This window comes from Furipterus horrens, unplaced genomic scaffold (genome assembly GCF_987537825.1).
Source record: "Furipterus horrens unplaced genomic scaffold, mFurHor1.1.pri manual_scaffold_1, whole genome shotgun sequence".
Lineage (NCBI taxonomy): Eukaryota > Metazoa > Chordata > Mammalia > Chiroptera > Furipteridae > Furipterus > Furipterus horrens.
The window spans coordinates 112830061-112851770 of NW_028327171.1; the positions used below are offsets into that span (position 1 = coordinate 112830061).

Genomic DNA, 21710 nt, shown 5'->3' on the forward strand with positions numbered 1-21710 from the left:
GGAGAGGCAGGAGACCTGGCTGATGTGACACAGTGATTTTGGGTTTGTTGCGTTCTTCCATGTCCTGAGGCTGGCGGGCTAGGAGAACTTTATGGGCTTCTGACCCAGCACATTTTCGGAGCCAAGAAGGTGGGTCCTCAGCTAGCTCCTGCCAGTGATCAATGTAATCAAACTGATCAGGGTGGCCAGGCTTCCCTGTGACAATGAGGTGGATGGCCCTTATAATATTTAGATTTAAAGTACCCCCAGGGGGCCATCCAACCCCCAAAACAGGCCTCTCTGACCTACAGAATGTTTCCAGGATGTCAGAGTTCATGGAGGGGTTTTGTTCCCGGAACTTGGGGAAATTTCAGAGCATACAGTCAACTGTGAGTGTAGACTTGGACTGGCGTTCCCCCATGTTGGCTAAGGTGATTTGTATGGATTTACAAATATATTTCTATTCCAAATTACAATCAAAGGGGGGATTCTGAGGTACGGGAACAATCCCCGCTTCACGGCACAGACAGACATGGGTTGAGAGCTCCCAAAGGAAGCCAAACAAATGTCCACCAGGCCTCTCCTCTTGCGAGAACTTAGGCTTATCTTAGCTAAGGCTGCCCGAGTAAAGTCTGGGTTATATCCAGCCATTATGCTGTATAAGCCGAGGAACCGCAGGTTGGGGCCCACTCAGACTCCGTAGACCGAAATCCGTGGAGTCACACAAAGGAGGAAACAATTTCCAACCTTAAAATTCACTCATACATTCATTCAGAGATTAAACACTCCCACCCAAACCCCACCTAGGCTCCTGTGATCAGACGAATGTCGTCGGCCAACAGGCAGCACAACCCAAAACCAGAACCAAAAGAGCTCTCTATAACCCAAATGAAGTCTGCCGAGCAGGCTTCAACAAATTCCCTGTTCAGGAATATGTACGTCTGCATCCAGAGGACAAAAAAGAATAAGTCACAAATGGCAGTGGCCTAAATCCACTGCCCCAAATGGATTGCTACTCACTGGTCGCCAAGGCTCTCCACAGCCCTTTGCTTACTCTAAACTGGGCCATCAGGGCTTCCGGCAGCTCCTGAATGTCTGCTGAAGGCGCAGGGAATTTATCCAAAATGGAGTGTGTGGCCACTGTCCTGTCACCAGTTAGCTAGGCACCTGGGACCTGCACAAAGCTCTGGGGGCTCGCCGAAGGCGGCACTGCTCTACAGAGGGATCTCGCTGGGGCCTCCAAAATGTTGCGGCTACACAAGTGAGACTGAACACTCTGAGGCAGTGAATAAAGCAAGCAAAAAGGTTTATTGTCAGCAGCTGGGCCGAAACCAAAGTGTCTAACAAGGCACCGGCGCCGAATGGACTTGGGATAGGGTTTTGTAAGGGCTTCACTACTTCTTCTTCTGGTAGTAGCCTTGGGAAGTGGGGGGCTGCGCAGGGCTGCAGGAGCGTATGGCAGTAACAGGAACAAAGATTTGCAGGGCCATAAGGTTATCTCTAGCTGCAGCTCTAGCCTGTTAGTCACGGTCAAATTCTCTGTAAACCAATTATCTTTGCAAAAGGCTAGACATCCTATAAGACATAACTTTACAAGAGTTATAAACAAGTCACAATGATATAGAAGGGGAGGTAGGGGCTATGGGAAGAAGCTGGGCCGAGGTCTCTCAGTTTGTAAATCACCGAGCAGCTGTAACAAAATCATACAAGAGAGGAATTTAGGAAAACTGATTGGAGGGATGAGAAAGTTCTAGGAAAGGCAGGTTAGAAAATGACAAAAAAAAAAAAAAAAAAAAAGAACTGCAGGGACTCCATTATATTTCATGTTACATTTCCTGCCTCTGGGATGTGAGCATCTAATACTTGGCTATATCTTTTCCTGTGCTGTTTTAAAGTGTCTTAAAGAACAGAAAAAAACATGACAATATTTGTATGTACTTTATATTATTCAAGAAGGCCATTAAGGGAGTTAATATAAGACTAAATATTGAAAGCATAAAAATTTCTCTATAATGCTGTTTACCATAGTAAGTCAATAAAAGGTGAATCCATCCATCCTCTAGATCTTATCTAAGTAAAGTAAAGGTAGTCATTTATAAGGTTGGTGCAAAAATAATGTCCAGTTTTGAGGTCTATTTTAAAAATGAAAAATATGTTTATGAAAATATTTATTAACATAACCTCCTTTGCTTTCTAGAACCTCATTGCATTTGTCAACTAGCTTATAAATGCCATGCTTGTAAAATTCTTTAGGTTTTGAAGCAAAATATGAATCGAACTCATTTTCAACCTCTTCTCTTGGTGTCAACTTAAGACCATCAGAATGGTTCTGTAGTCCCTGAAACAAGTGATAATCAGAAGGAGCAAGGTCAGGAGAATATGGAGGATGAAGCAATATTTCCCAGCTAAGCTCCTTCAAGAAATTTTTGGGGAGTCAAGCTGTGTGAGGATGAGCATTATTGTGATGGAAGATGACACCATTTCTGTCGACTAAGGAGGGTCGCTTTTGGTTCAAAGGTACTTTCAAACGATGAAGTTGTTCACAGTAAAGATTAGCAGTAATTGTTTGATTGTTGTCTAACAGTTCGTAATGGACAATTCTTTCCATATCCCACCATACACTCAACGTGATCTTCTTAGGATGAAGTCCTCCTCTTGGTTGTTGAACTCTTCTTCCTCCTCAACTGATCCACGATCGGCAGTGCTTAATGTTACGGTAAAAGATCCACTTCTCAGCACCTGTAACAAGCCTACCTAAAAATGATGCCTGATGGTGTCATGAGGGGAATGATTCACAACAAGCAACACGCTGTTGCAGAATCTCTGGAGACAGTTTGTGTGTGACCCATTTTCCAACTACTGAAACCTTTCCAGTCCTTTTCAGTTGGCGTAGCACAGTTGTACATTAAATTGTTCTGCAAGTTCCCTAGCGGTAATGGTGGGGTTTTCTGTGACAACAACTTCCAACACTTCAGAATCAAGGTCTTTTGGCTCGTTTTTCAAACTGAAACTCCCACTTTGGAAACAGGAAAACCACCTCCTGCAACTTTTTCAGACACTGCATCGTCCCCATAAGTGTTCTGAATAGACTTTGCTGCTGTACTTGCATTGGCACCTTTATGAAACTCATAGAGTAAAGCATTTCTAATGTGGTCTTTAGATGGGACAAATATGGGTGCTAATATTGTGGGTGATTATGAACAATACTTTCATAATCTGAAAAAATAAGGTAAAAATTAGTCACTGTGGCATCAAAAAATTATAAGAGGCACAAATTTAATAACTACTATCTAAAACTTTCTTTTAAAAAAGTCGTACATTACTTTTGCACCAACCTTTTGCATAGATCCTTTATGAAAGAGGCTTCTAAAGCAGTTACAAATATATATGTTTTGACAGTATGTTTGCTCATTGCTAAATGAGTCTAGACAAAGTTAAAATTTGTGCATAAAGATTTAAAAATTCTAACTATTGCTTTTTAATAAAATGCATTTTTTTAAGGGCGAAACCTTTGAAGTTCCAGAAATTGTTCCATTTCGCCTAACTCATAATATGGTTAATGGAATGGGTCCTATGGGAACAGAAGGTCTTTTTCGAAGAGCTTGTGAAGTTACAATGAGGCTGATGCGAGATCAGAGAGAGCCTTTAATGAGGTAATCATTTATATTTTGTAAATAATTTATAACTTTGTTTTTTAAAACATTTTATTGACTATGTCATTACAGTTTCCCAGTATTTTCCCCTGTGCCCCTTCCACCTGGTACTCCACTTCCTCCCCGCAATCCCCGCCTTAGTTCACGGGTAGTGCTTATAAGTCTTTGGCCTCTCCATTTTCTTTACTATTCTTAGCATCCCCGATCTATTTTGTACCTACCAGTTAAGCTTCTTAATCCCTGTACCTTCTCCCCCTTCCTCCCCCTTCCACCTCCCTGCTGATGACCATCCATATGGTCTCCATATCTGTGATTCTGCTCCTGTTCTAGTTGTTTGCCTAGTTTATTTTTGTTTTTGGTTTTTTAGATACAGTTATTGATAGTTGTGAGTTTGTTGTCATTTTACTGTTTATAATTTTGATCTTCTTAAATAAGTCCCTTTAAAATTTCATATAATAAGGGCTTGATGATGATGACCTCCTTTAGCTTTACCTTGTCTGGGAAGCACTTTATCTGCCCTTCCATTCTAAATGATAGCTTTGCTGGATAGAGTAGTCTTGGTTGTATGTTCTTGCTTTTCATTACTTTGAATACTTCTTGCCAGCCCCTTCTGGCCTGCAAAGTTTCTTTTGAGAAATAAGCTGACAGTCTTATAGGAACCCCTTTGTAAGTAACTCATCTTTTCTCTTGCTAATTTTAAGATTCTCTCTTGATCTTGAACCTTTGGTATTTTAATTATGATGTGTCTTGGCGTGGTTCTCTTTGGGTCCAGCTTGTCTCATATGTTATTTCTTTCACCAAGTAAGGGAGGTTATCATTTTTTCAAATAAATTTTCAATTTCTTGCTTTTGCTCTCCTCCTTTTGGCATCCCTATGATTTGGATGTTGGCACTTATGGAGATGTCCCAGAGTCTTCTTATTCTCTCCTCATTTTTTTGAATTCCTGTTTCTTCATTCTGTTCTGTTGACTGTTTATTTCCTCCTTACATTCTGATTTATTGATTTGAACCCTGGCTTCCTTTCCTTCACTATTGGTTCCATGTGGATTTTTCTTTATTTCACTTAATGTACCCTTCATTTTTTCCCTTATGCATTTGCTGTACTCAGTAAGTTCCCTGAGCATCCTTATCACCAGTGTTTTGCACTCTGCATCTGACAGGTTGGCTATCTTGTTTCATTTAGGTCACTTCCTGGAGTTTTTTGTTTTTTTAAAAAATAATTTGTTTGTTTATTTTAATTTTAGAGAGAGGAGAAGGAAGAAAGAGAGGGAGAGAAACATCACTGTGGGGTTGCCTCTCACACGTGCCCCCAGCTGGGGACCTGATGTGCAACCTAGTAATGTGCCCTGACTGGGAATCGAACCAGCGACACGTGGCTCGCAGGCTGACGCTCAATCTACTGAGCCACAGCAGCCAGGGCTTGGAGTTTTGATGTCTTCTTTCATTTGGGCCATATTTCTTTGTCTCCTCAATTTGGCAGCCTCCCATGTTTGTTTCTGTGTATTAGGTAGAGCTACTTTCACACTCTGTCTGGGCACACCTGTTAACATTGTGTGTGGAACCTTAGGTATTCGTCAGTGTGGGAGGAACCTGTTTTACCACGTTGTGCCTCTATATGTGAGGTGGGGTCTGAGAGGGAACAATGCTGCTTGCTCAGCACTCGCCTCTTTTCTAGTCACTTCACTCACTTCTCGCATTCAACTGGCTCCCCTCTGGCTGCTGCCGTGGTAGTGGTTCCCAGAATGGGTGTACTTGTGTATGTTCTAGGACCACGGGGGCCCTCTGAATGGACTCTCCTGGGAGACAGGCAGTTTCTTTTGCTACCTGAACCCTCACTGCTTTTTACAGTCAGAAGCTATGAGGCTTTATTTTCCTGGTGCTGGAACCCTGGGCTGTGCACTCTGGCCTGGGGCTGGAATTGCCTCCTAGGTGAATGTGGGACCACCAATTATCCTGGCTGCTGCTACTGCCTTGCTGCTGCCACCTTGCCTGCCCCACACTAAATCCACTCCACACGGCTCCTTATCACTGTCTCTTCTACCTGCCTGGATGAGTGTATCTTCTTTAAGTTCTTGGTTGTCAGACTCCATACAGTTCAGTTTTCTGGCAGTTCTGGTTGTTTCTTGTTTTGAGATTAGTTGTGATTCTTCTTATGGTTGTGTGAGGAGGCAAAGCATGTCTACCTACACCTCAATCTTGGCCAGAAGTCTCCCATATTATAGCAACTTTGAATGCAATTAGTGATTTCTAAGTATGTTTTCTTTATATAGAAGCCACTTTGCATTGGTTGAAATATATTTTTTAAAATAATAGCTTTATATAACTTACATATAATAAAATTTATATATCATAAAATTTACTTTCCTTAAATTTATTTTTTATTGTTTTTCTATTACAGTTGTCCCATTTTTCCCCCCTTTCCTCTCCTGTGCTCCACCCACCTCTGCCCTCTCCCATAGTACATCCCCATTTAGTTGTCCATGGCTGTGGGTAATTCATATTAGTTCCTTGACTAGACCCTTCTCCTTCCTTCCCCCCTTCTCCCCCTCTCCTATCCCCTCTGGTCACTGTCAGTCTGTTCCCTGTTTACATGCCTCTGGTTCTATTTTGCTTGTTTGTTTGTTAGTTTCCTATATTAGGTGAGATCATATGATATTCATCTTTTGCTGTCTGGCTTATTTCATTTAGCATAATACTTTCAAGTTCCATTCATGCTATAGCAAAAGGCAGGAATTCCTTCTTTCTTTCTGCTGTGTAGTACTCCACTGATGGGCACTTAGGCTGTTTCCAGCACTTGACTATTGAAAATAGTGCTGCTATGAATATAAGATGGCCATACTACCCAAAACAATTTATAGATTCTGTGCAATCCCTATTAAAATACCAGTGACATATTGCACAGACCTAGAACAAATACTGCAAAAATTTAGATGGAACCAAAAAAGACCCTGAATAGCTTCAGCAATCATGAGAAAGAAGAACACAGTAGGAGGAATCACAATACCTGATATCAAACTATACTACAAGGCCACTGTAATAAAAGCAGTCTGGTACTGGCATAAGAACAGAAGTATAGATCAGTGGAACAGAATAGAGACCCCAGAAATAAACCCAGGTCTCTATGGTCAATTAATATTTGACAAATGGGGAAGGAGCATAAAATGGAGTGAAAAGAGCCTCTTTAACAAATGGTGCTGGAAGAAGTGGACAGGGACATGTAAAAAAAAATGAAACTAGATCACCAACTTACACTACACACCAGAATAAACTCAAGATGGATAAAAGACTTAAATGTAAACCATGACACCGTAAAAGTCCTAGAGTAAAACATAGGCAGTAAAATTTCAGATATTCTGTGTAGCAATTTTTTCGCTGATATATCTCCTAGGTTAAGGGAAATAAAATTCACTCTTTTATTAAAGTGTATATACATTGGTTTTTATTGTATTCACAGGATCGTGCAACCATCTCTGCTATCTAATTATAAATCAACCATCTCTACTATCTAATTATAAAGCAACCATCACTGCTATCTAGCTATAAAACATTCATTACACTCTGAAGAAATTAGCAATTGTTCCCCATTTGTACTCCTCCACCATCACTTCGCAACCACTAATCTACTTTCTGTCTATGGATATGCCTGTTCTGGACATCTCATATATAAATGGGATCATACAACATGCAGCCTTTTGGGTCTCTTTTCTTTAAGTTAGCATAATGCTGTTAAGGTTTATCCATGCTGCTGTATAATGTATCAATACTTCATTTTTTATTGCCAAATAAGATCCCAATTGTATGGATACCACATTTTGTTTATCCATTCATCAGTTAATCAACATTTGGATTATCCCCCACCTTTTGTCTCTTGTGAATAGTGTGGCTATGAACTTATACATGTAAGTTTTATGTGGATATATGTTTTTAGTTCTTTTGGATATACTTTGGAGTAGCATTGCTGGGTCATATGTAAATTCTTAAGTTTAACTTTTTGAGGAATTTGCGAACTGTTTTCTAAAGCAGCTGTAATATTTTACAGTCCTGTTAGCAACGTCGCTCCAGTTTCTTCACATCATTACCAGCACTTGATTATATACATGTATTTTTAATTTTATCCATCCTTGTGAGTGTGAAGTGGTATCTCATTGTGGTTTTTTTCTTTTAACATTTAGTAGACATTTAATGATATTAAGAACTTGACTTTTTCTAGGTTTAACAAGTTTTGTGATTGTGTTTTAATGGGCCCTTATCTTGGACCGATGCATCCTTCAATATTTACAGAAGAAAAAACTGGATGCCTGGTATTTGCTTTAAAAAAAAACACAGGAGAAGGCAGGATAGTTTGTGGGTAATTGGTGGTCAGAAATGGGTGGGCACATGGTGGTGCGTGGTTCACTGTCCTGTTCTGTGGACTGTTGCCTTATGTTTGAAATTCTTTCTAATCCAAGAGTGTAAAAAGGAACCTAGCAGGGTCTGATTTCCCACTCCCTCTTCCACTCCAACCCCAGACTTTTATCCAAACTCCCCACGATAACAGCAGCAAGAGTGGTCTGAGATGAGGGAAATGCTTTAATGGGGACTGTGGGAGATGAGGGGTTGGGCGCAGTTCTGTGTGCCCAGTTGCTTGGTTAAGCTGTGCTTGTGCTTGCATTTGTTGTTGCTTGGCTGGTACTTGTTCCTGTACTCCTTGCCCAGGCATGGCAGGATCCCCAGGTGTTGGGGAGTCCCAGTCAGGCCTTGGGCTGGAGCCATCTGGCGCCAAGTATTGCCATCGACCTACTGACAGGATACAACAGACAAGTCAGGGATTTGCCCAATGAACCATGTCTAGCTGCCACCCACACCTCACTGTGAGTTTAATTTGCATTTCCCTAATGACCAGTGATGATGAACATCTTTTCATGTGTTTATTGGTCAGTTGTGTTTCTTCTTTGGACTAATGTCTATTCAAATGCCATTTTAAATTGAGTTATTTGCCTTTTTATTGTTGAGTTGTAAGAATTCTTTACCTAGGTGGATACTAGACTCTTATGAGATATGATTTGCAAATATTTTCTCTCATATATGGGTTGTCTTTTCCCTTTTTTGGTGATGCCCTTTGAAGCACAAGTTTTTATTTTGGGGCAGAAGAGAAATGGCGGAAAGAAAGGACAACCGTAATATAAGAACAATAAAAGTAAAAATAAAAGGTTACAGTAAAAAAAATTTTTTTAGTTTTGATAAATTCCAATTTATTTCTTTTTGTTGTGGTTATTTGTGCTTTTGGTGTCGTATCTAAGAATCAAAGTCATGGAGAATTACACCTATGTTTTCTAAGTGTTTTATAGTTTTAGCTCTCATATTTATATCCGTGGTCATTTTCAGGTTTTTTGTTTTTAATCTAGTGTAAGGGTAGGAGTCCATATTTATTTTTTTGATTATGCACATCCAATCTCCCCAGCAGTATTTTTAAAAAGGATTATTTTTCTCCATTTAATTTTTTTGGCCATTTTGTTGAAAATCAATTGACCATATATATAAAGGGTTTATTTCTGGACTCTCAGTTTTTTTCCATTGATCTTTTTGCCAACAATACACTGACGCCATCACTGTAGCTTCATAGTAAGTTTTGAAATCAGGAAGTGTAAGTGCTCTAACTTTTTCTTCTTTTTCAAGATTGTTTGGCTATTATGGGTCCCTTGCATTTCCATATGAATTTTAAGATCATGTCAGTTTCTGCAAAACAAACAAACAAAAACCAGCCTGGATTTGATAGGAATGACATTGCATCTGTAAATCAATTTAGGGAGTATTGTCATCTTAACAATATTAAGTCTTCTAATCCATGAATGTGGGATTTCTTTCCACTTATTTAAGTCTTTAATTTCTTTCAGTGTTTTGTAGTTTTTAGTTTGCAAGTTTTCTATTTAACATTTTTAAAAAATGTGTTTCTATGTACTTTATTTTTTAATGCTATTCCAAATGTAATTTTCTTAATTTTATTTTTAAACTGATTGCTGTAACTGATATTTTTATATTGATCTATATCCTGCAAACTTGCTGAACTTGTTTATTATTTCTAATAATTATTTTTGATGGTACCTTAAAATTTTCTCTCTACAACAGTTTGTCTTCTGCAGATATAGTTTTACTTCTTTATTTCCAATCTTAATGCCTTTTCTTTTTCTTGCCTAATTGCCCTAGCTAGATCAGTGTTGAATAGACATGAAAAGAAGTCTACATCTTTGTCTTGTTCCTGATCTTAGGGATAAAGAAGTTTGTCTTTCATCATTAAATATTATGTTAGCTGCAGGAAGTACAGTTGACCCTTGAACAGCATGAGGGTTAGGGGCACCAATCCCCTTGCACAGCGGAAATTCCATGTGTCATTTTTCACTTCCCCAGAACTTAACTACTAACAGCATACTGTTGACTGGAAGCCTTAGTGGATAACATAAATGGTCAATTAATATATACTGTGTATGTTATATGTATTATATACTATATTCGTACAATAATGTAAAGCAGAGAAAAGAAAATGTTAAAATAGTAAGAGAAAATTTACAGTACTGTACATATTTTTAAAAATCCTTATATAAGTGAATCTACATAGTTCAAACCCATATTGTTCAAGGGTCAACTGTAGTTTTTAAAAAGTACTTATAAAGCTCATTTATTCACCTTTTTATTTAACAGCTGTCTACCAGACATTATCATAGAATGCGTTGGTTAGTTGGTATTATTCTTGGACAGGGGAGGCTCAGAGTTCCACCAAGTAAGAAGCTTAAAAACTGGTGGATCAACTACATGGCTCCAATATACATGTTCTATCTCAGCAGAGAGGCCTAGACCTCCAAGACAAATCAATATAGCTATAATTGTTAGATTTCTCATAGAATTAGAGGACACTATAGTTAAAAAAGCTAGAAAACAGTTTTCAGGGGTGTCCGGTGCTCCAACAATTTCTTAAGATTTAAGGCTTCTTAAATCTACCCAAGTTACATTTCTAGATTCAGGGGGGTTTGCTTCCCCCCCCACTTCCCTTGCCAATCTCCTTTGATGCTGGTGATGCGCTTGGTTCTGTGCTTGATTTCTGGCCTGGTTTCGAGCTTGGTTCCGGTTCTGGCGCTCTTTTATCGCCAGCTGAGACAGCTGGTCGGTCAAATCCTTGAGCCGCCTGATGCATTCCGCATGGTTGTTCTCCTGGTGCTGGTTGTCTTCCTTGGTATGGTTTCACTCTTTTTGCTGGTAGCCACAAAGGTCCTGTAGAGGTAGAAACACAGGCCTATCCGGTCTCCCAGGTTAGCAAATTACCCGGGCCATCCCAGTTCTGTGCTTCTTGAGGGTCTCTATACGACATTAGAGTGTGAGGTTCTCTATCTTCTGGTCCATGTTGACAGAAGTGTTTTTCAACAGGAGTAGTAAGAGAGTCATCATAACTTAAAAAATTGTAAGTATAGATTGCTAGATAAGTTAGATTCTTCTGTAAGAGCAGAGGCATGTAATGCTCCAGAACAAGTATCTATAGATATATGGAGTTATTTAAACTTTCCAAAAGGTGGATAATGAGTAACATCTGTTTTCCAAATTAATCTGGGGGCCAATCCTCGAGGGTTGGTCCCACTACTGGGAGGCGCTGCACCCAGTGCCTGACAATCTGCGCATTCCCGAATAATGTGCTTAGCTTGAGAACGGGCTGCAAAGTGCTTGAGAATTTTGGTGGTAAAACTGAGGAGAGGCAACTGCCTTTTGAAGGGTAGTTAATATACTGACTAAAGTGTCAGCACATTTGTCACCTTCTGTCGTAGGGCCTGGAAGGCCTGAGTGAGAGCGAATGTGGGTGACAAAAATAGGATGCGCTCTCCTATCAATTAGACTTTGTAAGGTTAGGAATCAACTAAGTAACTGGGGATCTATAGACTCTTTAAGTAAAGCTTGATCTATGTGGAGTATAGTATACACCGTATAGCCAGAATCACAAACTAAATTTAGAGGTTAATTTGGCCATTTGTTGGAGGGCCATAATGGCCCCAGAGAGTTCAGCTCTCTGGGTGGATGAATGGCTGAGACTTACACAGTCTTTCCAACTCTGCCCTTCCCTCCATGTAATGGCTGGTTTTCCAGTTTTTCCTGATCCATTTATAAAAATAGTTTTTGCCTTAGATATTGGGGTAGGACTAATTTTCTTTTTAATATATAAATTCAACTGAGGTATATTTTGTAAAAGTTTATTTGAAGGAAGATTAATTTCAAGCTTTCTAACATAATTAGCTATAGCACATTGGAACTCTAGAGATTGACCAAAAAGCTGCTGTAAATACATTTGAGTTAGAGGTAAGTGAATAACCTCCGGGTCATAGCCAAACAATTGCTGAGCTTTTTCTCGTCCCTTGGTTATTGACAAAGGGCAGAGATATAAGTAGTTATAGTTTTTTGAGGTTGGTGAGAAAGAAACAACCATTCAATCATAGTGAGCTGAGGCTGTAGCTGTCCTGGAAGTACCATAGGGGAATGTAATGTAGAAAAGCAAAAAAGCCTAATTGGGCAGGAAGGGTTAATTCTTTCTATTTGTCTTGTTCTAATATGCTGATTTACAATATTTAGTTCTTTTAAAGCCTGAGGAAACAAAGTACGAGAAGAGTTTAAATTTGGGTCTTCTTTAAGGGTATTAAAAAGATGGGTAAGCTGTTGAGTAGCTATGCCTAAGCTGGGCTGTATTCAATTAATAACTTTTAATAATTGTTGAAGATTATTAAGGGTTAATGGGATAGAAGGAACAATTTCTACCACTTGAGGTCGTATTGTCCTATTAAATAAGGTGAAGCCTAAATACTGCCAAGGCTGATACTGTTGAATTTTTTCTGGTGCTATCTGTAAGCCTGATTGAGGAATTGTTTTTTGTAGAAGTTCAAATGTCTTAGCTAATTGCGCCTGTGAAGAGGCAGTTATTAAGATATCATCCATATAATGATAAATTGATAGAGTCAGGAAAAGCTTGCCTGACAGGTAATAAAGTTTGGTGAACAAAGTACTGATGAATAGTAGGGATATTTAGCATTTCTTGAGGAAAAACTTTCCACTGATATCTTTTAAAGGCTGAGAATTATTGATGACTGGGATGGAGAAGGCAAAGCGTTCCTTATCCTTTTCAGCTAAGGAAATAATGAAAAAGTAGTTTTTTTAAAAAGTTAATAACTAGTAAAGGCCAGTCTTTAGGAATGCAAGCTGGGTTAGGAAACACCAGGTTGAAGCCACTAGGGAAAAGGAGGCAAGTTAATAGTCATGCCCCACTGAGTGAGTAAATTTTTTTCCAGATGTTAAAGGGGGGCCTGCAGGACGTAAGGTTGAATTCGTCCTACTTGGCTATCAGGATTATAACAATGGAGAGTCTACACACTTCTTTTAAGGCGGTGAGACACCTCCTATTCCAGTAATGGTTAAATTTCCTTTCATTAGAGGCCAGTCAGGTGGCCAAAATTTGCTGGATATGGCAGAGAGTCAGTTTTCTTATCTAATAGTCCTTGAAATGTTTTGCCTTTAATTTTTATTTTTAGAAGTGGTTTTTGTAGTTTAATAGAGACAGTCTAAAAAACAGATTGATTATCAGTGTTGCCAAAGCTTTTATTTCCTCTTAACATTTTCAGTTGCAGGCACAGCATATGGAAGAAGTATAAGCTGTGCTATGCGAGTGTTAGCAGGTATGATATGATAGCCTGTGGCTTGTACCATAACTTTGATTTCTCCATCAAAATCAGAGTCAATAACTCCTGGTTGAGTAATAATACCCTTAACAGTAAGGCTAGATTGGCCAATTATTAAACCTACACATTTTTAAGGCAAAGGCTCCTATACTTTAGTAGTAGCAACATAGATGCGATCTTGTTCTTTAAGAGTTAATTGCTGGGTGGTGACCAAGTCCAGCCCTGTGCTCTGCTTGTGGCTGCTCGAAGGTCTGTGACTCTGCACTGCCCTGACTCCAAAACATTTGATTTTTGGGGCCTTGGGGGCTCCTGTTTTGGTTTGGGGCACCGGAGCCCGCGCCCCCCTGCCAGTTTCCCTGATTGTTAGAGGACGTTATCCATTTGCTATTCTTATCAAATTTAGACTTACAGTCCTTGGCCTAATGTTTGCCCTTGCTGCAATGAGGACAGTTCTTTTTTAGAGACTTAGAATTTCCTTTCTGATTATTGCGGCAGTCCTTCCTAAGGTGACCTGTCTTTCTACAAGCAAAGCATTTAATTTCTTTTTGACTTTTGGCGGTTGCCGTAGAGATGGCTGCGGTAAGCAGAGACACCTTATAATTTTCTGTGCCAGTATTTTGACAAGCCTGAATAAACTGACTAATATTTTGAAAGTTTTGTTTAAGAGGACGAAGAACTGTTTTACAGTCTTCATTAGTGTTTTCAAAAGCCAATTGTTTTTGAGCTTTTTTGTAAAATTTTCTTATTTGACAAAGCTTTCCAAGTATTTTAAAATGTATTAAGCCTGATTGGTTTAGAGTTTTCTTCTTTTTGGTAAGAAGAAAATAATAAAGTCCTGAGATAGTTCAAGGACCCTTTGAAATACCCCAAGGTTATAAGGAAGTTTTTTAACTTTTAACTTTTGGAAATTTTGTCAGCTAAGGAATATATATTATGAAATGATATTTGACTATTTAAAGTGATAATAAAAGGTATATGATATTAATACAGACTGACAAATTTAGTTCTTAGCATTGAGAAACATGAATTTTTGGATATTAGTTAAGTATTTGAGTAATATACTAAATCAGTTAGATACCTTTCCTTAATTTGACATCTAGTTCCTTTTACCAGTTGCTGTAACAACCAAAAATAAATCTCTTGTTTTTTAAATAACCCTGACCCCATTCTTTCATGGGAAGTGGGTCTTTTTTTGTCGGTTTTGATTTTTCCCATTTTCTGCCTCCTGTTCAAAGTGGACCAGTAATTTTCCTAACTCTAAACTAGGGATTAATTTGTGTAGTGGGTCGAAGTGTGCTGCTTCTGAGGAGGGCTCCCAAGGTTGTCACACCTTGGTCATCCCAACCTCTCTTACGTGTCTTGGCTTCTCTCCCAGTCGTCTAAAACAACTGGAAGGGCTCAGAGTGCTGAATGACCAGTTCTTATTTTTGCACGTCCCCGGATGAGCCAAGAATTATATTACTGTGAGGGGAATTTTCTGTGAAGCCCCTACACGTCTCGGGGGATGACCCCAGACACCTCTGCTAGGTCCCAAATCACATAGGGACACCCGAGAATTTGGTCCAGAGGGAGGAAGTGCCTCTTATCTTCAGAGCTCTGTTATTGCCAGAGTCCTCATATAAATTCTATTTCTGGCCTAAAGCTTTTCTCGTTCTGATAAAATCCTAATTGGTGGGAAACGCCATGGGGTTGGACAGTGAGTGCTTGTGACTCTGTTCCTGACATTGCACGGACTTTGACTTGCAGCTGGCAGGTGCCTAGTGCTCTAACCCGGTCCGTGTACCAGCTTATCCTGTCACGGGAGACTTCAAGCAGCGAGCGCCCTATCGGCTCTTAACTGCTCGATCCGTGCCCGCAATCCAGTGGCGATTTATTGAACAAGAGAAGCTAAAATGGTCCTTTGAATGAGAGGAGAGAAAGGCAAAACCAAAAACCCCTGCCAGAGAGAGTGGCAGAAAGAAATCCTCCCTTCCCAAACTAAACCACACAGACAGCCTTTTCCTGAAAGAGCCTGGGGGCTGCAGCCCTTACCGTGGACGAGGCACCAAAATTCCCGTCTGTGCAGTGTGGTTGTCCGTGGTCTGGCTCTTAGCCCCACAGCCATTCCAGGTGTGCTTTCTCTGAGTGCCTCACATCTGGGCGCCAGATATGGCAGAGGTGCCTCACACACCCTAGGCTCGGTTGGAAGTTGCTCTGTCCAGCAGAGGCTTCATGACCACGGCAGAACAAACTTTTACCCAGAACATTTCATTATGTCTGGGGGAAGGAAGGTGACTGCTCTCTCTAGTGGAGAACGACGATTAGACCTTCTTTCCTCATGCCTTTTATTGAGGAGGATACACATGAGAGATACAAGGTCAAGATTCATGAATCATCAATAGTTTGGAGGCATTAGGATTACAGTTGACAGTAACAGGTTACATGTATGAATACAGGGGGCACAGTGACCAGTCTGTGTTATGGTTTATTAAACATCTTGACGCCACACTGGCATTAGGTACAAGGTTTCATACATTCCTATCTAGAAATTGTTTATATTATACTAAAAGAAAGCAGAGCAAGTTCTAAAGCATAAAAGCATAATAAGCATTTTTCAAATTAATTCCCACGGCAACCCTCTGAGTGGTTTTCAGTCATGTTCCACACACAGCCTTATGTTGAGACTTAAAGACAAGCATGGCCAGGATGCCGGCGGCAGTCATGCTCGGTCTGGGGCTACAATTCCCTGAACTACAAGGAGCGGTCGCCCACAGTTAGTTAGGCATAAGCAAAAGCAAATTCTTTGAAAGAGGAAGTACAGCATCTTATGGAACACTTAACTATCTTAGTCTGGAAGAAGTCAGGAAATAATTTCTGGAGGAAGTAGCTAAGACCTTAAATATAAATAGATCTGGCCATGTAAAAGGGAAAAGAGTGTTCTGGGTGATAGAAATATCACTGCTATTGAAGGTATGGCCTGTCTGAGAAATGTAGTACTATATCCTAGAGGGAAGACTTCAAGTACTTTATTCCTAGGAGGTAGAGACAGAGCTAGATTAAGAATGGTCCACTTGAGACTGGTTTGGACATTTAAACTTTTCCCTGAGAACAACCAGAAGTCATTGGAGAGTTTTAAGAAGAAAATTTAAAAAGGAGAGGAAATGAGATAATCAGATTTGCACTGTAGAAAAATTAGTTTCAGTTTAGGCTAGAGGCCAGGAAACTACTTAGAGAACTATTGCAGTAACCCAGGCAAATAGTGGTAGTACACTGAATGAAGTAGTGACAGTAAAGACGGACATAAGTAGAGATACTCTAAGGAGATTTAGAAAGTAGAAATAGATATTTAGAAGAAGAGGAGGCAAGGATGACTCCTAGATTTTTATTCATAGCCAGTGGATGAATGGTGCTGTTCTTTACTGATTTGAAGAATACAGGAAAATCGTTTTGGGAAAAGTCATGAATTTTGTTTTGAAAATGTTGAATTTGAGGTGCCTATAAGATATCTAAGTGGGTTTTTTCCCCATAGGTAATTAGTTTTGACATCTAGAGCACAGTAGAAAAAGATGAGCTGTGGTCTTGTCTGTATGGTAGCTATAGGTTATTTTATGGTCATTGTGGAGATGTGGCAGAAGACAAATTCACTCATTCAATAAATAGTCATTAGCTAGTTGACAATATGCATTCAGAGATGGCACACAGAACATCTTAGTTTACTCCAAGAACGTCTGACCCTCCTCTATCTTGTCTCTTCACTCCCACCCCTTTCCTTTTCCTCCTCTCATCCTCAAACAATAATTTCATATATTTTACTGAACAGTAATAATGTGTTATGAAAGTATTACCATTAACTTCTCATATTTCACTTAACCTAAATGTCAACTTTATCAATATTTCTTTGTACAGAGATAACATTGTATTGTTACCATAATATTTTCTCTCCAATTTAGTGTCTTAAAGACTTTTCTACATGATCCTCTTGTGGAATGGAGTAAACCCGTGAAAGGGCATTCCAAAGCACCACTGAATGAAACTGGGGAAGTTGTCAACGAAAAGGTTAGTAGAAGGTGTAGGTTGATGTGAGCTGATACTGTATATATCTACAAATGAGAACTGATTCTAAAGACTATCAATGACTGACTATTGAATACTCTGAAATCTAGTTCTCTGCTATGTCAATGCCCTAAGTTTTCTTTAATGTCATTACTAATGTTAACATTATCATTTATGTAATAAAAGCAGACTTGAGGACACATTTGTTTAAATCATAGACAATTCATAATTATGAGATAGAGTGGGAAAAATTTGAACACAAATTACATGACTTACAGAGCAGCAGGTCTCAGCTTTAATATTTTCCTTGCTCTGTTACATTACTCATAAGAAATATATAAGTACCTAATATAAGAACTCAGTTGACACTGTCTGTAGAAGTAAATTTTTAATGACTGGTTAATTATATCACTATATTTTTATTGCAAAATTTTACTTATTTAAGCACTTAAAAATGGAAGGTTTACCAAGGTTAAATTAAGACCTGGTAAATTGGCTAACCACATCATTGACATGTAATATTGTTATAATACAACAGTCATTGAGTCTACAATAGATGTTGGTAGTTAAATAAGAAACAAAGTTGAAAAGACCACTTAAAACAAAACCGAATGGACTAACAGCTCAGGATTGTTAAGTAGCAACAAATGTATTCATTAGGCTCCTGACTGGTCAGTACACATTAAAAATGATTTCTTCTATCAACTGCAAAAAAAAAAAAAAGAATTCATTCCCTATTAATATTCCCTGCTATTTCACATAATCCAGAAAAATGTCTAAATAGTTGATCTTGGATCAACATTATAAGCCTTCAAATCAATCTAATTATTGTACTTGTTTCATTTCTTTTCGTTTGTATTTGCTCTTGCAAAAGGGGTAATGGTCAGTAAAATGGCATTAACATTTATTAAATAACAGAAAGACAGTAATTGCAAATTACCAACATGCACATGTCCTTAGCTCTTATGATTTTCAATTTTTTCCTTTTAGGCCAAGACCCACGTTCTTGATATCGAGCAGCGACTGCAAGGTGTAATCAAGACCCGAAATAGAGTGACAGGGCTGCCGTTATCTATTGAAGGACATGTACATTACCTTATACAAGAAGCTACTGATGAAAACTTATTATGCCAAATGTACCTTGGTTGGACCCCATATATGTGAAATGAAATTACTTCAAAGAATATGTTAATCTTCTAAAATTAACATATTTCGTCTTAATCTGTTTTTATCTCTTCAGTTCCAAAGTACAGTAAATATAAGTTGATTTATGTTCTCAGAACAACTGGTATTATTTCTTCCTGATTGTTAATAATATTTAAAATATGTTGTTATTACGAAATAAAATGCTTTCTCATTATCTACTGTGTATTATAATCTCAAGAGATATGGAACATCAAATGTTCTTATACTCTGAAAGTATGTATTTGCAGGAAACAAGCCAGCCTTACTTCATTTTACAACGTCTGCTTTTAAGTACTCACTAGCATAAGGATTCATTTGAGTAACAACAAAAAATTATACTGAATAAATTTTTGGACAAAGCACTGTGCTAGATTTGTGCACAAAGCTTATTTCCCCTGCCTTCTCGGAACTGACAGTCCAGAGATATAAACATAAATAGCACTGCATTATGTTCACTTAATAAAACACTTTTTTTTGTACGGTTGATTTATGTGATAGGGGAAAAAAAAAAAAGACAAAAATCATGCATATGAAAACCACATAAACCTTACATAATTTTAAAGATGCTGCCATAGTGAAAGTGTACCAGAATGCAGAATCTTGGAAGACAGCAAAATACTTGAAACGTCATGAGTGTTTAAAGTCTAAAAAATGTTTAATATGGTTAAATTTTTTCGTGTTTTCTTGCAGAGAATTTAAAATAGTTCCTAATAATTACAAAGCAAATTAGGTTATTACATTCAAATAAAAGGAAAACTCTTATGCCTTATGATTTCACTTAAGTTCAGTTGAGAGAATTTTGCTGTTTTGCACGGTTGAAAGTGTGATGGGGAAAATAGGATAAGCCAAGAGGTATGAATGTGAAAACTAAACATTTAATTTCCAATTGAAGGCCTAATTATTAAGAGTTAAGGAGACGGGTGGGGGTGGAGGAAGTTAGGAAATTTTTTCAACAAATAACTTGTTAACGTGTTTTAAAAGAAACTTTGTTGTAGGTGTGTATACCTCAAAGAAAAAAACTCACCCTCAACCAGGACAAACTAAACCAAATAAATCGCCAGACCTTCCCAAATCTGTTGAAAACTACTAAAATGAACACCCTGGGAGACTAAAGCTGACAGGGCGGAACACAGTGTTCAGTAGCCTTACAGAAGTATGGTTGGTTTTCAGAACCAAGTGTCGGTGATTGCGGAGCGGAAGGGAGGCTAAGGGGTGATAAATGGTAAAAAACAAAAACATGCTTTAAAAAAAACAAAAAATTCGCATCACACCCACCGCAGACAGATGAGCGCTCCGAAACGCCGGCCCGAAGGCGCTGGGCTTGGAGCCCCGCAGCAGGCGCGGCCTCGCAGCTGCCGCTCTAGACCCCGAGGGCGCTCTCTATGGTCGGGCGGGCCGTGTGTTGTCATCAGCGGAGCGACGGCCGGCGGCGGCGTAGGCGGCGTAGGCCCTGGCGGGGCGTTTGGTTTCGGTTTGGTAGTTGGTGTTGACAGTGGAGATGGGAGTCCCCAAGTTCTACCGATGGATTTCGGAGCGGTACCCTTGCCTCAGCGAAGTGGTGAAAGAGCATCAGGTGGGTGCGCTTGGGCCAGCGGTCAGAAGGCCGAGGGCCTGGGCTCCGTGGCCCTCCCGCCCTAGGACGGGCTTTTCCGGCCTCCGCCTCCTGCTCGTTGTCGACGGATCATAGGCTAAGGAGGGGACCGAAGGTTCGAGAACACCCGACGATTTGGGTGGGGGCGAGGACCCGTGGCACCTCTATGGCCGAAGTGCGTTCACCGCGGCTGTCGTGACAGCTGCGGCCGGTGGAGCCTGACGCGGTCAGGATACTCGGTTTGGGGGAGGCCGGCTTCAGTGAGCGCCAGGCCCTCGGGGAGCTGCAGGGGGCGCTTTCTTCTCTCGAGGTCGCGAAGCCAGGGGCAAGCCCTCGGAGGACCGGCCGACCCCCAGCACAGCTTGCGCGGTCGGAGCTGCTTGGGGGCGTCCCTTCCCACCCGCCCGAGCGCCTGTGCTTTTCAGCGTAGATGATGGTTCCCGTTTGTGATACGTGTTATTATCTGTGCAGAAGGCCGTGCCAGTCTCCCATTCCAAAAGAGCAAAAATGCACTTGGACGGCGCAGGGTCGTTATTTGGATGCGCCATTGTGAGTGTGTGTGCGTGTGAGAACGAGCGAGCAAGAGAGATTGGTTGAGATTGTTAGAGCACTAATATATTGGAACTGTGGAAAGATAATAGAACGCAGTCATCCAGACTGCTAGACTTTGGGTGGTAGGTTAGTGTTTGTCACATTTAATGGTTTTAGTAGATCTCTTGTCCATTTTATGTTTTACAGAAACAGTCTTGGAATGTGTGTAGCTGATTGAATTAGTTGTGATGGATAGCATTGTATTCATAGTGGAGGGGTATTAATATTGGGAACAATATCGTGCTCCCTGTGAAGTTAATATAGTTTAATCTTTTAGAAAAGTGCCATGAGCATAAAAGCAGGGTTAAACTAACTGAAATATTTTTTTTGTTTTTGCATTACAATCAGATTTGGTACATAAGGAAAAGTTTAGAAAAATTAAAAAATGGTAACTTATCTTTAATTTATTTGAAACATGGGTTGAGTTAGATTTAGGAAGATATAGGAAAGAGAGTAAAAAAAAAGATTACTAGTACATTTCAGAAATGGAGACTATTATGTTTGGCTTTCCATGGCTCTTCATTCAGAAAACATTTCTGTACCTGCCATACATTGTTCACTTTATCTCTCACGTGAAAAAAATTGTTATTCAGACTCACTTGATAATACATAATTTGTTCAGTAATATTTTTACTCTGTAGTCTCTGGCGTAGAATTTGGTTTGGTGAAAATACCTAATTCCATACTGAGGATTTTGTTACTGAAGGACAAAAATAGTATCTTTAAGGCAGTTTTATGATGTGAACACTAAGGTTAGGTTTAAACTTGGTTCATCAAAGTGATGTCTTTGAAAACTTGTTTGATTCTAGTACTTAACAACAACAAAAGCAGATGTTATAAAGGGTTACCATGCTACTTAAGCAGTGCTTGAAAGATGGTAGTGCTTAAGTGAGTCACAGTGGTTCAAAAGCTAGTCCTGGGGGTGGTAGTGCTGGGAAGAAGTTTGGTGAAGGGGTTGGTTCTGGAAAGATAGTGGTGGTGGCAATAGTAACATAGTTTT

At 39.5% G+C, this 21710-nt stretch overlaps 2 protein-coding genes across 3 annotated transcripts in view; both read left to right on the forward strand.

The window, feature by feature from the left end:
* ATR (ATR checkpoint kinase) overlaps positions 1-18894 on the forward strand; it is a 181805-nt gene extending 162911 nt beyond the window's left edge. Inside the window, exons 45-47 of the mRNA XM_090278685.1 lie at positions 3481-3632; positions 17241-17346; positions 18334-18894. Of these exons, the coding sequence (XP_090134811.1) occupies positions 3481-3632; positions 17241-17346; positions 18334-18507 (432 nt within the window). The 3' untranslated portion in view covers positions 18508-18894. The remainder of the gene's footprint in view (positions 1-3480; positions 3633-17240; positions 17347-18333) is intronic.
* A 1063-nt stretch (positions 18895-19957) lies between these two features.
* The window catches only part of XRN1 (5'-3' exoribonuclease 1), a 151585-nt gene continuing 149832 nt past the window's right edge, over positions 19958-21710 (forward strand). For both annotated transcript variants that reach the window (XM_090278698.1, XM_090278706.1), the window contains exon 1: positions 19958-20101. In XM_090278698.1, coding sequence (XP_090134824.1) covers positions 20027-20101 — 75 coding nt within the window. In that variant the 5' untranslated portion in view covers positions 19958-20026. The remainder of the gene's footprint in view (positions 20102-21710) is intronic.